The sequence below is a fragment of the Oncorhynchus keta genome, chromosome 2 (genome assembly GCF_023373465.1).
Source record: "Oncorhynchus keta strain PuntledgeMale-10-30-2019 chromosome 2, Oket_V2, whole genome shotgun sequence".
NCBI classification, from domain to species: domain Eukaryota; kingdom Metazoa; phylum Chordata; class Actinopteri; order Salmoniformes; family Salmonidae; genus Oncorhynchus; species Oncorhynchus keta.
Genome location: NC_068422.1, coordinates 50408492 through 50424124, shown reverse-complemented (window position 1 = coordinate 50424124; position 15633 = coordinate 50408492). Strand labels below are relative to the sequence as shown.

Below are 15633 nucleotides of genomic sequence, written 5' to 3'. Positions count from 1 at the left end.
GGATTGTGTCAAAGCACAGAAGAAAACACTGGCCTCCATCATTCTTAAATGAAAGAAGTTTGGAACCACTAAGACTATTCCTAGAGATTCTCTGGTCTGATGAAACCAATATTGAACTCTTTGGCCTGAATGTCAAGCGCAAAGTCTGGAGGAAACCTGGTACCTTCCCTACGGTGAAGCATGGTGGTGGCAGTGCTCAGGACCTCAGACTGGGACAAAGTGTTCACCCTCCAACAGGACAACGACCCTAAGCACACAGCCAAGACAACGCAGGAGTGGCCTCGGACAAGGAGTGGCCTCGGACAAGGAGTGGCCTCGGACAAGGAGTGGCCTCGGACAAGGAGTGGCCTCGGACAAAGGGTTTGAATTCTTATGTAAATATGATATTTATGAGGGGTTTTATTTTATAATTTGCAAAATGTTCTCAAAACCTGTTTTTGCTTTAGAATTATGAGGTATTGTGTGTAGATTGATGAGGGAAAAAACAATTTCATACATTTTAAATAAGGCGTAACAACATGTGGAAAACGTCAAGGGGTGTAAAAACCTTCCGAATGCACTGTATATTAGGGGCATTTCATTTGAACTGTTATGCAATGCAAAAGGTTAAGACAGATAAGCAACAGGAGTGTGTGTGTGTGTGTGTGTGTGTGTGTGTGTGTGTGTGTGTGTGTGTGTGTGTGTGTGTGTGTGTGTGTGTGTGTGTGTGTGTGTGTGTGTGTGTGTGTGTGTGTGTGTGTGTGTGTGTGTGTGTGTGTGTGTGTGTGTGTTGAGTGAGGTTATCTGATTTAGCAAGGACTGAATCTTGGAGGACTAATTTTGCTCAGTGGTGTCTTTGAGTGTTCCGTGGTTCCCTAAGAGCTTTTGTCAAGGAGCTTAGTTCCAATTGTGCATGCGGAGCATTATTAATAACTGAGCAGACAGACCAGTCCTCCTCACTCTTCTCCCCCTTTCTCATCCCTCTATTTCCCGCCTCACCCCCCTTTTGCTTTTTTGAGTGAAAATTCATTGAGAACACACACACACACACAGTCTTGATCCTCAACCCACTTTCCATCTCATCCCTTGTTCCTTTTTACTCTTCTTCCACAGTCCTTTAGAGTGGATATATTTACCACTTGTTGAAATGTTCCCCTTGATGTCCCACATCTTGTACCTAAAATGTTGTGACCCAATGTCGTTCTCTTTTTGCTATAAAGTGAGATCATTTCTTTTAGGCTTAAGCGTAGTGTTGGTTTAGTGTTGGTTTGGTTTAGTTTTGATCACTTAGTTTCACTGGTTAGTTTAACTGTGGCTATAGTTTGTCAGTCTGCTTCGTTTGGCAAGGTAAGTTGAACTATGGTTGGTCTGTTAGTATAATTGGTTGGTTTACTGTTACTGTTTTTGGTATGTTGGCATGGTGTTGGTTTGGCTGTTGTGGAGTTATTATGACATTCAGTCTAAACATCCTGAGGTCTGGCATCTTACTGGCACAGAGACGTGATACACCCGGAGTCAGATTTTACCCAATTTTACACATTACAGCTCACTGGCACACACCTACCTCCATGTGGGTATGTTAGTGGATATGCAAGCCAAGGGAAGCAAGGGAAAGAGAGCCACATCTGTGAGTCTGGCCACCGCTGCTGCCAGCGACGCGTGAATTCTAGCTGCATGTCACTCCCTCTCCTCTCTCACCTCCCCCATTCCACCCCTTTCCTTCCCTCTTCTCTTCTCCCCCGACTCAACCATCCTGTCTCTTCTCTCCACCATCTCCTCCTCTCCTCCTTCTTCTCCCCTCTCTCCTCCTTTCATCCCTCTCTCCTCACTCTTTCCTCCCTCTATCCAAACTCATGCTACTGACCCAACTACACACTAGGAGGGACTGAGCAGGGGGGGATGGAGAGATGGAAAAAGGGAGGGAAGAGAAACAAACAGAATTACAGAAAGAAAAGGGAGTAGGTAGATAGCACCTTTATTTCTAAGTGTATCTATCTAGAACTTTAAAGGGTTCTTTGGTCGTCACTATAGGAGAACCCTTTGAAGAACCCTTTTTGGTTGCAGGTAGAACTCATTTGGTTCCAGGTAGAACCCTTTTAGGTTCCATATAGAACTCTTTCTACAGAGGGTTCAGCATGGAAACCAAAAGGGTTATCATATGGAGACAGTCGAAGAACCCTTTTGGAACCCTTTATTCTAAGTGCATAGGAGTGAGAGTAAAATCATTAACCTTTGATATAGCTTAGATCTACAGAGGACTATGATCACTTCTTTACTCTGGTTAACTACCTAATGATATTGGAGAGTTCTTCTTAGTTCAGATAACGATCGTTAGAAGTAACGGACGATTGATGAGAGTTGACTAGGCTGGCTAACAGGTCAACCCGTATGGCTGAGTTACAGAGGACCTTCTCTATACCTTTGACAGACAACCACCTGTGAGCTGTTCTTGACAGGTCTGTTACTATGGACCGAATCAACTCTGCAATGTCAATACTACCTACTACAAACAGAGTAGGGGACAGAGAGAGTGAAACTCTACATCGTCATCACTTCTGACCTGAGTGGACGTACCATGGCTTTCTACTGGCAGATAGTGGGAGACTGAACAAGAGAGAGAGAGATCAAGGTGGACAGAGATATAAATACGACTTTGAGGGACCGAAGGGGGTCTGAGCTAAGGTGGGCTCTCTTGGATTGACACGGATAGACCGAGGGAAGGAGAAAAAGAAAGAGGGAAGGGAGAGAACTCTCTCTCTCTCTCTCTGGGACAGTGTGTCAAGATGCAGTTGTTGTTTTTCCGTGAGGTGTGGGAGATGGAGGGATTGCAAACCGTGGGGATACTCCTGGTGGTCTGTAGCTCCCTCAAACTGATGCACTTCCTGGGGCTCATTGATTTCTCCTCAGAAGGTAAGATACAGGGGTCTGAGGGATGGATATGAGACAGGGGATAGGGGGAGGAGAATAGGCAAGGTTATGGGCTGGGGACAGAAGTAGGAGCTTCGGGTTAGGGACATGGATTAGGTTTGGGGACAGGGGTAGGTTGCGATTAGGATGAGGATAAGCTCCAGGGACAGGGAAGGGTAGGAGGTAGAGATAGGGGTAACTGTAGAGTTTCGGTAAAGGATAGTCAGGTTTGGGCAGTAGCATGTTCTGGGGCAGAAGTAGGTGTAGAAGGTGGTGATTCAGGCTGGGGTAGTGATAACAGTAGGGGAAGAAGAAGGGAAAGAGATAATAAAACATATTAAAAGAGGGAATGTTTGTGGTTGTTATTCAAGGCAGGAACGTTTGTCTATGTGCGGCAAGAAGACTATATCCTTCAGCTGTCCGATAAATGGTGGACTCTATTGGCTATAATTCAGGTGTGTGTGTGTGTGTGTGTGTGTGTGTGTGTGTGTGTGTGTGTGTGTGTGTGTGTGTGTGTGTGTGTGTGTGTGTGTGTGTGTGTGTGTGTGTGTGTGTGTGTGTGTGTGTGTGTGTGTGTGTGTGTGTGTGTGTGTGACCCAGTAATTAGTCTCCATAATACGGTACTCACATGAGCTGGCACTGTCACACTGGGCCATGCTAATACGCCCTAACCCAAACATACGTAGTAAATGAGCATGACCTGATTTCTCCCTATCATCAGGTGTGTGTGTTGGTGGTTTGGGAGATGTGGGGCAGAAATAGCTCTGCATGTGTGCCTAGTCTCTCTGTCCTCTCGCACTCTTCTCTGTGCCTAATGAGCTGTGGACTGGGACAGTCTATAGTTTATATTAGTACTCGAAAGATTACATTTTTTGGATAGTGGGTCATGAATTGTGGCAGTTTGAGGTTAATAGTAAACATGTTTTTCCTAAACGTGGTTTGTGTATGGGTACCCTCAAGGGAACACAAGGCAGAGTTAGCCGAAAAGACTCCCCAAAAAATCCAGACATTCTTTGACTTGAGATGATAGGGTCCATTTCATCAACTGCTTTTCCTCATTACGTAGGTAATAATGTCACCCTGTGTGTGTGTGCGTGTGTTTTGGCTAGAGACGGAGCAGTATGTGAGTGACTCAGCCCTGGTGGCCATATGGCTATGATTACCCTGCATGGGTCAGATCACAAACACACACACTACATCCCATCTCCCCGGGCTAGTGTGTGTGTGTGTGTGTGTGTGTGTGTGTGTGTGTGTGTGTGTGTGTGTGTGTGTGTGTGTGTGTGTGTGTGTGTGTGTGTGTGTGTGTGTGTGTGTGTGTGTGTGTGTGTGTGTGTGTGTGTGTGTGTGTGTGTGTGTCAGTACCTCTAGCTCTAATATCTGACCTTGAGCTGCATATTTTGGCAGCACACCTGTAGGGGGTAGGACAAGGTAAACAGGTCAACAGCTTGTCGTTAAAACATTTTTTATGTCAACCTGTGTTTGTGTGTATGTTGGGTGGGCTGCCGTGGGGCATTCAGGTTACCAGATGACAGAGGGCAATAGAGAGCTATTGTGAGCAAAGTGAGACATCTGTAATCGGCAAAACACTTTATTGACCATCACAAATTATAAGGTACAGTACTTGCTGGCAGAATCCCATCCACACACACAACACTTTATTGACAAGCACAAATTATAAGGTACAGTACTTGCTGGCAGAATCTCATCCACACACATACACACTATCTTTCTCTCTCTCGCTCTCTCAAGTGCACACACCCTGGGCCAGAGGGCTGACTGGAACTGTGCTACGTGTCCAGATGTATTATCTGAGGCCTAATGGGCTGCCTGGTCAGCCTTCAAATGACGCCAACAGACTCCCAACGACCAGCACAGACCAGGAGAGAGGATGAGACAGGGAGAAAGAGAGAGGTAAAGAGTAAGATAGATAGAGTGTACTGATATACAATACAGAGTACCTAAGTGTATACATGTATCGGTATAGTTAGGGTTAAGGTTATACAGTACTGGTCTCTATCATGGCCTTCATCCCTCAGACTGCTGGAGTTCTACTAAAAGGTGTGAAGTTGCTGTTACCATGGAGACGCAAGAGTAAGTCCCTCTCTTCTTCTCTTTGCCTAAACCTTTAGTACACAGAGGGATGCAGTATTGTTGTACTTGGGTTGTACTTGTACTGTTTGTGTGATAAGGTGGGGTGAGTAGTGAGTAACATGGGCTGATTTCTGGTGGATGAGTTCTGATGGAGACGTTCTGACGGATGATTTCTAGTGGATGAGTTCTGATGGATTAGTTCTCGAGATCTGATGGATGAGTTCTAGTGGATGAGTTATGCTCTGTGAGAATGTGGGGGTTTGAGTCGTTCGATTAAGGTCCCTGTGAATCTTGATCGAACAGATAGCTCAAGGTTGTTTCCAAGTAATGGGACCCTTGAGCACCAACATGTGAAGTTCATAGGAGCATGTCAAATGAAAGCTATTTTTGAGAAAAGAAGGCATATATACATTTTTCAACCATTTTGTGTCCTTAAAATTAGGAATTTTAAAAAGTCTTAAAATGTATTAGAAATATATCAAAACATAATAATGTTGAAGACCACTGCCAACTAAGAGCATGTCACCCCCTGACCATAGAGAGCCATTGTTTCTCTATGGTGTAGTAGGTCAGGGCGTGACTAGGGGGTGATCTGGTATATCTATGTTGGTGTTTTGTATGATTCCCAATTAGAGGCAATCGTTGTCTCTAATTGGGGATCATATTTAAGTAGTTATTTTTCCCACCTATGTTGGTGGGATCTTGTTTATGTGTAGTTGCCTGTGAGCACTCCATTGTCTTCACGTTTCGTTCATTCTTTATTGTTTTTGTGACTTTCAGTTTAATAAACATGTGAAAATCATATCACACTGCACCTTGGTCTGATAATTCTTACGGCGAACGTGACATAGCAACACATTTTAGTTTAGGATCATTTTTCTGCGTTCTGTAAGTTTAAGAAACATTGCCTTGTGCCTTGAAATTCCGTTATCAAAAACCCACATATCTTTAAGATATTTTCGAATAATGAAAGTTCACAGAAGTAACAAGTAAATGTAGATCTATCAATAAGGTATTTTTTTTACTGATATCAATTTTGTTAATGAATTAAGTGATTCAATCTCAAAATTCCATGACCTAATCGGAAAGTGAATTTCTGCAATTCAATTGGCTACAATGGCAAATTGTAGTATTAAAAAAACACATTTGGGTTCACAGGTTTATGTTCACCATATTGTACTGAACTCTACTGTACTGAACTATACTGTTCTGTGATCTACTGTGCTTTGCTTTGATGTCCAAACTTGTAAATCATAGATGTCTACGATTGGTTCAGATTTGGCCCGGACCAACCAACCAGTCTTGTTTGGGGGTAAAGTTCATTAAAATAATAGCCAGTGTGTAAAATAATACCCAAATATGCAAAGGAGGATATTGAATATTTATACCTTTCTGTACCTATCACCAAGAAGAGAATTACATTCATATCCATAATTATGCATTTCTTTGTAGTACAGATCAGGGACCCATGACGAAATTCCGTTACCGTGTGTAAATACATTTCACTTACTGGACTTCAATAACCAAAATAGTTTATTCTAAGTCAATGTGTCATGTCATAAACTGAGGGAGATTTTTACTGAAAGTCTGGTACCAAACTTGAAATCAATGTTTTTTGTGTGTCATACATTTTAACTGACAAATCTGTTATCGTGGAATTACCCTCAACTGACTTATCGCATTATGGTAGCCTAGGAATTGTCTAGAAATTGTGCTGCATTAATTCCTTAATCTCTCTGAAAATATTACATAAATGTGATTCCTACCTCATAAGAACCTTTTATCTTGCTCTGTTTGCCATTGACTTCCCTCAGTTCCCTATAGTCGGTTCAGACTAAAAATGGAATTATGGCTTCATACTGAGTATTCATTATTTGTTTGTGTTTGCCAATGACTCCCCCGTAGAGGTCTGTGTATGGTGGTGTAAGCTAATAGCTGAAATGGACGCCCGTCCTAAAAAAGCCAGGTCAGCGAACCAAACCGCAAACCGCTGCCCTTACTATGGGAGACTGCCGCGCATGCCTCAATGCTTGTTGCTTATGCTGTGCGGGGGTGCATGCATGGCTGTGGGTTTGCATGTCATTTTATGTGCATGTGCAGGTCTACGTCTGTGAGATTGTGTTTCTGTGTGTGCTCTGTCTAACCTCTGCTATGGTTGGTGATTACAGGTAACACTCCCACCATCAAAAGTAAAAAGACTATAAAGCAGAGATTCCTCAAGCTGCTCCCCTGCTGCACACCATCCGTTGCCGCCTCAGTCAGTCAATGCAAGTGACTCTTCACTCTCTACAAACACACGGGAGCGCAAATGCGCACACACACACCCACGCAAACACACACACACTATATATCTGGATATACTGTATCTCAGTATCATTGGTCTGTGTGTTTTGGTCTCCTGGGGAAATTATGATATTTTTTGTCTGATATGGTGTGTGATAGAGTCTGATGTGCAGAGGTGAGATGGGGACAGACAGTCACCCATGCTATACCTGCTGGGATAGGAGGAGAGAAGGAGTGGGGGATGGATGTCTTCAGCTGACCGTGTGTGTAAGGAGGTTTGGATAGAGGAAGAGAGGGAGGAGTGGAGAGAGAAATGGATGACGAGGGAGAGATGTAATGTGAGGATCATATCATTTTGGTTGACGATCTGATGGCTTTTGTCTTAAACTGTTGTTTCGATAGGTTACCACTACTTACCACTACTTTCACTGAACGTTATCGTCATTGAGTACATCAGTTTACTATTTAACCTCTGCATAGATATTCAGGAAACTGTGATGTTGATATTTTCTATTGATGACTTGACGACTACGTGTCTTCCTTTGTTCTCTTCAGTTTAAGAGAATTGTAATATAATGTAGATGTAACGATTACTCATCTAGCTGTATGTTCAGGTAATGCTACAATAGTGTAATGATATATCAAAAGTTGATCATTAACAATGATATACACTGAGTGTACAAAACATTAAGGACACCTTCTTAATATTGAGTTGCACAGGGATGCTGGCCCATGTTGACTCCATTGCTTCCCACACTTGCGTCAAGTTGGCTGGATGTCCTTTGGGTGGTGGACCATTTTTGATACACACAGGAAACTGTTGAGCTTGAAAAACCCAGCAGAGTTGCAGTTCTTGGCACAAACCGGTGTACCTGGCACCTACAACCATACCCCGTTTAGAGGCACTTCAATATTTTGTCTTGCTTTTCACCATCTGAATGGAACACATACACAATCCATGTCTCAATTATCTCAAGGATAACAAATAATTATTTAACCTGTCTCTTCTCTTCATCCACACTGATTTGAAGTGGATTTAACAAGTGACATCAATAAGGCATCATAGCTTTCCCCTGGATTCACCTGGCCAGTCTATGTCATGGAAAGAGCAGGTGTTCCTAATGTTTTGTGCACTCAGTGTACTTGGTTATGTTTTTAACTACTAGTACCAGTTATAAGGTGTGCCAGGCAGGCACCTGTAGGAGTTTCCTATAGGTACGTATATATAACATACAGTACCTCTCTCTGTCCCACAGACAGCGTAGAAGACGACTTTGAGTTGTCCACTGTGTGCCATCGACCAGAGGGTCTGGACAAACTACAGGAGCAGACCAAGTTCACCAAGAAGGAACTACAAGTTCTCTACAGGGGCTTCAAGAATGTGAGTCTAGGGATGCGGGAGAGGGTATGGGGATGGAGTTATGGGATGTTAGAAGCCTGCGGCTGAGGATGGGGGTTGGGAAAGGGGTTTCACAAGCTTTTCTCTAAGCAAAGCTGTTTTGATATATACAGTTGAAGTCGGAAGTTTACATACACCTTAGCCAAATACATTTCAACTCAGTTTTTCACAATTCCTGACATTTAATCCTAGTAAAAATTCCCTATTTTAGGTCAATTAGGATCACCACTTTATTTTAAGAATATGAAATGTCAGGATAATAGTAGAGAGAATGATTTATTTCATCACATTCCCAGTGGGTCAGAAGATTACATACACTCAATTAGTATTTGGTTCAGTGCCTTTAAATTGTTTAACTTGGGTCAAATGTTTTGGGTAGCCTTCCACAAGCTTCCCAAAACAAGTTGGGTGAATTTTGGCCCATTCCTCCTGACAGAGCTGGTGTAACTGAGTCAGGTTTGTAGACCTCGTTGCTCGCACACGCTTTTTCAGTTCTGCCCACAAATGTTCTATCGGGTTGAGGTCAGGGCTTTGTGTTGGCCACTCCAATACCTTAACTTTGTTGTCCTTAAGCCATTTTGCCACAACTTTGGAAGTATACTTGGTGTCATTGTCCATTTGGAAGACCCATTTGCGACCAAGCTTTAACTTCCTGACTGATGTCTTAAGATGTTGCTTCAATATATCCACATACTTTTCCTACCTCATGATGCCATCTATTTTGTGAAGTGCACCAGTCCCTCCTGCAGCAAAGTACCGCCACAGCCGTGCTTCCCGGTTGGGATGTTTTTCTATGGCTTGCCAAAACTATAGTTTGTTAACAAGAAATTTGTGGAGTGGTTGAAAAACAAGTTTTAATGATTCCAACCTAAGTTTATGTAAACATCCTACTTCAACTGTAATAGTAGAAGTATATAGATGTTAGCAGACTTGCAAATTGACTCTTGTCTTTTCTGCGTTGTTGTTTTGTAGGAGTGTCCAAGTGGAGTGGTGAATGAGGAAACCTTTAAAACCATCTACTCTAAATTCTTCCCCCAGGGTGGTGAGTTAATGACCTTTAAACCTTTGACCACTGATTTTTAACATAGTATTTCCAAGGTCTGATACTCCCCAAAGAAACTGACAAATTGAACAGGATAGCAACATTTAACACCAGTGACATGTATTTATGTGATGTCCCATAGAATATATATTTTTTAACATTATGTCAGTGCTACTTACAGTAGGACACTTACACGGCTGTTTTTGAAATTATATTTAGGTTGATTTTTTTTTTCAACTACTTGTTACAGGTGGATAGTGCCTTGTTTGAAATTACATTTATGTACTCACAACTTGTTTGATCAAGTTACAGTAGGAAAGGGTCTTTGAGTCTTGTTCTCAATATATTCATCCACTTATTTTAGTATTTTTTTGTATGAAGTATTCCCAGATATATTTTCTACGATACATTTTGTACATCTCTGTACTTTCAGATTCGGGTGCGTATGCACATTTCTTGTTTGAGGCCTTTGACACTAACAAGAATGGATCAGTTAGTTTCGAGGTAAGACTATTTTTACTATTGTCTACTTCCTAAGGGAGTAAGGAAAAACTCTCAGTCTGTAAATATGCAGTTGTAACAGAATTACATGCCTTTCCTCTCCTTTTCAACACACACACACACACACACACACACACACACACACACACACACACACACACACACACACACACACACACACACACACACACACACACACACACACACACACACACACACACACACACACACACACACACACACACACACATATCACAACACAATATATGACCTTCCTCTTACTCAATGTCAATACATAGCTTTAAATAGCTTGTATGGATGGTTATTAACTTGTAGTGGTGGAACAATGTTGAACGCTGGTGGGTATGACAGGTGGCGAGGAATTTTTTCTGTCTTTTCACAGGACTTTGTGATTGGTCTGTCTATCATTCTGAGAGGAACGATAAATGACCGGCTGAACTGGGCCTTCAACCTGTACGACCTGAACAAAGATGGCTGCATCACCAAAGAGGTAACACACACAGATGCACACATACACACACACGCACACAATATATCTACCATTCTGAATTCTGAGTCTCCTCAGAAGTTCTGAGCTTTCTGTGTTCTAAATGTGACCGGTTACAGGAGGCGTTTGACACTAGGTCCTAGTTCACAGGCCATTAAAAATCATTATTTTTGTTATTTTTTTAAAACCTTCTTGAACATTTGAACTTTCATGTGCCTTAATTAAAAACGTGAATGAGATCTGTAAATATCAAGAAGAAAATAGCCTAGTTTACCCAAGGAGAAAGCACTGAGCTATTCAGGGAGAAAGACAGGATACTTCCTGGCTAGTTATGATTGGCAGACATAATTGTGTCGTTGAAAATGCAGAGAGATGAGTCCTGATTGGTCTGTCATGTTACAGGCTTCTGTCTATAACAGAATGGGGGCTTCCCTGAGGGGTATCCTATGAAGCAGGTTTGAGGAGTTAGCGAGGTAACTTTGGTCAACTCTGAGTTCCAACTCGAGATAACCGGTCATACGAAAGTTGTTCACCTTTTAGCTAGGTAAATTTCTATGTCAACGAATCCTTCACAACTAATCTGGCTAACAGGCTAACTCACGGCTAACTTCACTTACCCTGAATCAAATGACTGAGCCACAAGTTGAGGACCAATGAAATCAGATTCCCTCCCTCTTGCAAAGATTGCATCATCCCCTTCATTTAAGGAAGACAACTGATTTAATATTTTATTAATCAAATGTTTTAGTTTGTTTCTGTAAAATGTTAAAATATATCACATTACACATTTAGTAATGACAGAATGCATTTTAAACTTCACGCAATGGACACTTTTGTTAGACTTGATAAAAAAATAAAACAATTCATAGATATGCACACCAAAAATGGCATTAACGATAATTTAGCCGGGTTTAAGTAAAGAGACTACTTTCTGGAGGACAATGCCATGCTGACTCACAAAAATGTGATTTTCCTGTTTTTTAAATATATTTCCAAACTATGAGGTTGGAATAATACTTTGAAATTGTGAAAATGAAGATATTGCCCATTTAGTGTCAAAGCTGTTTGAAAAGACACCCTGCAAATTCAGCCTGTTTTTGCCTTCCATGATGAAATCAACATGCGGTTAATAAATGTTCAGTGTTGCCCTCCCTATTAAAACAAAACTCCTAAAATTCTTGCAATGGGAATTTTCTCCAAGTTGTCTCCTAAATGGGATAACAAGTTTATCAACTTTTAAAGCAGCATAATGTTCCCAGGTTTACTCAACTACACGGTATGATATCTATACTTTTAAAAATGTTTTAAAAAAATAAGCAAATCACTTACATTTGACATAAGCCTCAATAGAGAAATCAGACACAAATCTAAAGTCTATTCTAAAATGGACAGTTCTTAAATTGACCATCAATCTCAGATTGGAGAGTGATTGACAGATCTTGTACTGTGGAAGTATACCCTGTGTTATCTCTCTCTCTCGCTTTCTCTCTCCCTCTCTGTAGGAGATGATGGATATAATGAAGTCTATCTATGATATGATGGGGAAGTACACATATCCCTGTATGCAGGACGAGGCGCCCAGAGAACATGTGGAGAGCTTCTTCCAGGTCAACAGACACTTTCTGTTTATCAAAGCCCTTGAGCAAGGCACTTAACCCCCAAACTGCCCCACAGGCAGGCACTGATTGACATTTGACCCATTTTTCCTCCCCTTTCTCCCTTCTAGAAAATGGATCGTAATAATGATGGGGTGGTCACTATTGATGAGTTCATCGAGTCATGCCAAAAGGTAGGTTGTGTGTTTTTATTTAAAGTTATTTAAGTGACCAGATAAGGAGGAAGGGAGACTGTATTTTATACCCAAGTATTAACACAGATATTGTCACACTGCCTTTTCAGAAATTACACAACAATGTGTCATCTTAATTAAACATATAAAAAACAAATAAATTAAATAAAAAATGTAAATATTTAACATTCAACCAATGTATCTTTATTTTATACCTTGACACACCCCTATATAACTCCTTCCCATTCACCTCATCCAAACCCACCTCTTCCAATCCTCTCAAATCCAGTAATTAAACCTTCCTGTCTGACTCTGGGATATTAGGTGTAACTTGGGAAATGGGCGTCTTCATCTTGTGCCTGTTTCTTGTGACTCTTGCGCATAATCCACTCTTCTGCTGACAGAGCCTTCCTGCAACATCCAGCAGTTGTCCGACAACCCTTTCCGACCTCACCCCCAAATGTTCAGCCACCCATCCTCCATCCATTAAGGTGGGCCCAGCCATGGCCATGAACTGCTTCAGGGTGATGATTTTGCTCTTCTCCAGCATCCTGGAGAAATGTGGAACAGCTCTAGTTGTACAATACAATCTTGCCCCATAATACACCGGAAGTTCCTCCAGCATCCAATGCACTGAGTCCACTGGAGTGCTTCTGGACACCTTCATTATGCTCCAAAAAAAAGGAGGCCTCTGTTAAACGGAGGTACTCCATCCCTAGAAATCTGACTACTATCATCCAAGTATAAAGCCTTTAAATCTAATCCCCCGACCTTCTGTAATACCAGACCTGCAACCCCTCTCCAAACCACATTTTTCGGTCCATAAAGCAATCTTTGAATAAACTGAAACCGGAAAGCAGCAGCCTTACTAGCAAGATGTACAAGACCTTGTCTCCCCTCCTCTTTTGACAAATACAAAACACTTTGTGGAACCAAATTGTATTTATCTCTACAATAATTGCCTGTATCTTGGCCAGAAGGCCAGACCATGGCTCTAAACATGACAACCGATGCCACAGTGCACCCCTGTATGACATTCAAGATAACAACCACCGCCATCTCCTCATACCCCCTTCCACCATTTCAACCACCCCATTCCATTGTTTTCCATTGTCCCCTCATCCCCTATGATACTTAAAAACTCCCTTACACCATTCCAACCCCCCTGGCAAAGCCATGATCCCTCCAAACCATTTCCCAATCTGTAATTATTATTATTTTATTTAACCTTTTTTTTAAACTAGGCAAGTCAGTTAAGAACAAATGGTTATTTACAATGACAGCCTAGGAATAGTGGGTTAACTGCCTTGTTCAATGGGCAGAACAACAGAATTTTACCTTGTCAGCTCGGGGATTCAATCCACCAACATTTCGGTTACTGGCCCAACGCTCTAACCACTAGGCTACCTGCCATCCCAGGTAAAGCACAACTTTTGTGAAGTTTTTCCCAATTTACCTTTGCAGAGGATATTCCCTTAAACCGATCAACCAAGAGTCTCAAACTATCCACCTCTGGCTACCCTGCCGCTCTGAAAGGTGCACCCCTTCAATGCGACTTCTAATGCTATTTAGTAGTGGCTCTATATGGCATTCAACATTCCGGACAACAAACACCCCTGCCTCATTCCTCTACACACTTTAAAAGGGGCATTCAAACCAATGTTACTTTCAATACACTTTCAATGTCACCATATATCACCCTGATAATGGCAATAAATAATCAGAGCTGAAAACCAAAAGCCACAAAATGTATTTTCCTGATCAATTGAAATTAGACCAGTATCTGTATCTTCTGTAGCTCAGTTGGTAGAGCATGGCGCTTGTAACGCCAGGGTAGTGGGTTTGATTCCCGGGATCACCCATACGTAGAATGTATGCACACGTGATTGTAAGTCGCTTTGGATAAAAGCGTCTGCTAAATGGCATATATTATTATTATTATATTATCTAATCCAATAGCCCTAGAGATGTCCAAAAAAATCCTGAATCAGGGAGATGTTATCCCCTATCTGCCTGCCAGGAACACAGTAGGACTGGTCTGTGTGTATGATTTTGCCCCATCACCTCCCTCAGCCTGTTGGACAAAGCCTTGGACAGGATCTTATAATCAGTGCACAATAAAGCCCCCGGCCTCCAGTTCTTCACCTCCCTAGGGTCACCCTTTTATGGCAGTAGGGTGAGGACAGCCCTTCTGCATCTTATCGGTAGTAACCCTCTGGTCAAACTATCGTTAACTACTGCTAGCCAATCCTCTCCCAACATGGCCCAAAAAGACTTAAAAAAGTAAACGGGAAGCCCATCAACACCCGGTGCCCTTTCATATTCCATGCCTTTTAATGCAGTGTATTGCTTCTGCAAAGACAATGGTTGCTCTAGTTCGACCTGAGCTTCTGCAGCCACATGTTTTATCCTCTTTGTACTCACACTTGTAGAGCTCAGCATAGAACTCTACTGCTCTCTTTATAATTTCACTAGTGCTATTGAGCTCCTGTCCGACAGCTGATTTGAGGCAATGAATAATTCTTCTTTGTCCATTCTTCGTCAATCTTTAAACCAAAGAAAGATTTCGATGAGGCATCCATTTCAGAGATTCCCTGAAAATGTATTCTCACCAATGCCCCCTGTGCTCTGATACCCAGCAGGTCTGCCAATGCGGCTTTTTCCCTCTTGAGTGCCTTGAGTATGGCCTCGATCTCCCGTGGTCTCAACTAACGTCAGGAGTTCCACTATTTCAGACTCTAGGGCGTTCATTGATCCGGTGATATTTCTGGTGACATTCATCGTGTACTGATTACATAATTGTTGAATCTGGATTTTCCCTGTATACCACCACTGTTGAAGGGATACAAAACTGTCATTTTGAGACCTCCACCTCCACCTCTCCCAGAAAAAACTACGACATTTCCTGTAGTGAGCATCACTCAATAAAGTTATATTAAAATACCAGTATGTGCTTTCAGGTTTTACAGCGTTAATATACACCACCTTAGTTATTAAACAATGATCAGAAAATCCCACTGGGGTTATAACACTTGATTTACAGACCTGAGATTGATGCTCAAAACAATAAAACCTATCTAACCTGGCCAGAGAGATGGTGTTCTCTCTCACATTGGTCCATGTGTACTGTCTCG

General features: G+C 41.9%; 1 protein-coding gene across 2 annotated transcripts in view; it reads left to right on the top strand.

The window, feature by feature from the left end:
• LOC118402245 (Kv channel-interacting protein 2) overlaps positions 1 to 15633 on the top strand; it is an 89228-nt gene that overhangs the window by 70019 nt on the left and 3576 nt on the right. For both annotated transcript variants that reach the window (XM_035800300.2, XM_035800291.2), the window contains exons 2-7: positions 8517 to 8641; positions 9632 to 9701; positions 10135 to 10205; positions 10606 to 10713; positions 12213 to 12317; positions 12437 to 12499. In XM_035800300.2, the coding sequence (XP_035656193.1) occupies positions 8517 to 8641; positions 9632 to 9701; positions 10135 to 10205; positions 10606 to 10713; positions 12213 to 12317; positions 12437 to 12499 (542 nt within the window). The remainder of the gene's footprint in view (positions 1 to 8516; positions 8642 to 9631; positions 9702 to 10134; positions 10206 to 10605; positions 10714 to 12212; positions 12318 to 12436; positions 12500 to 15633) is intronic.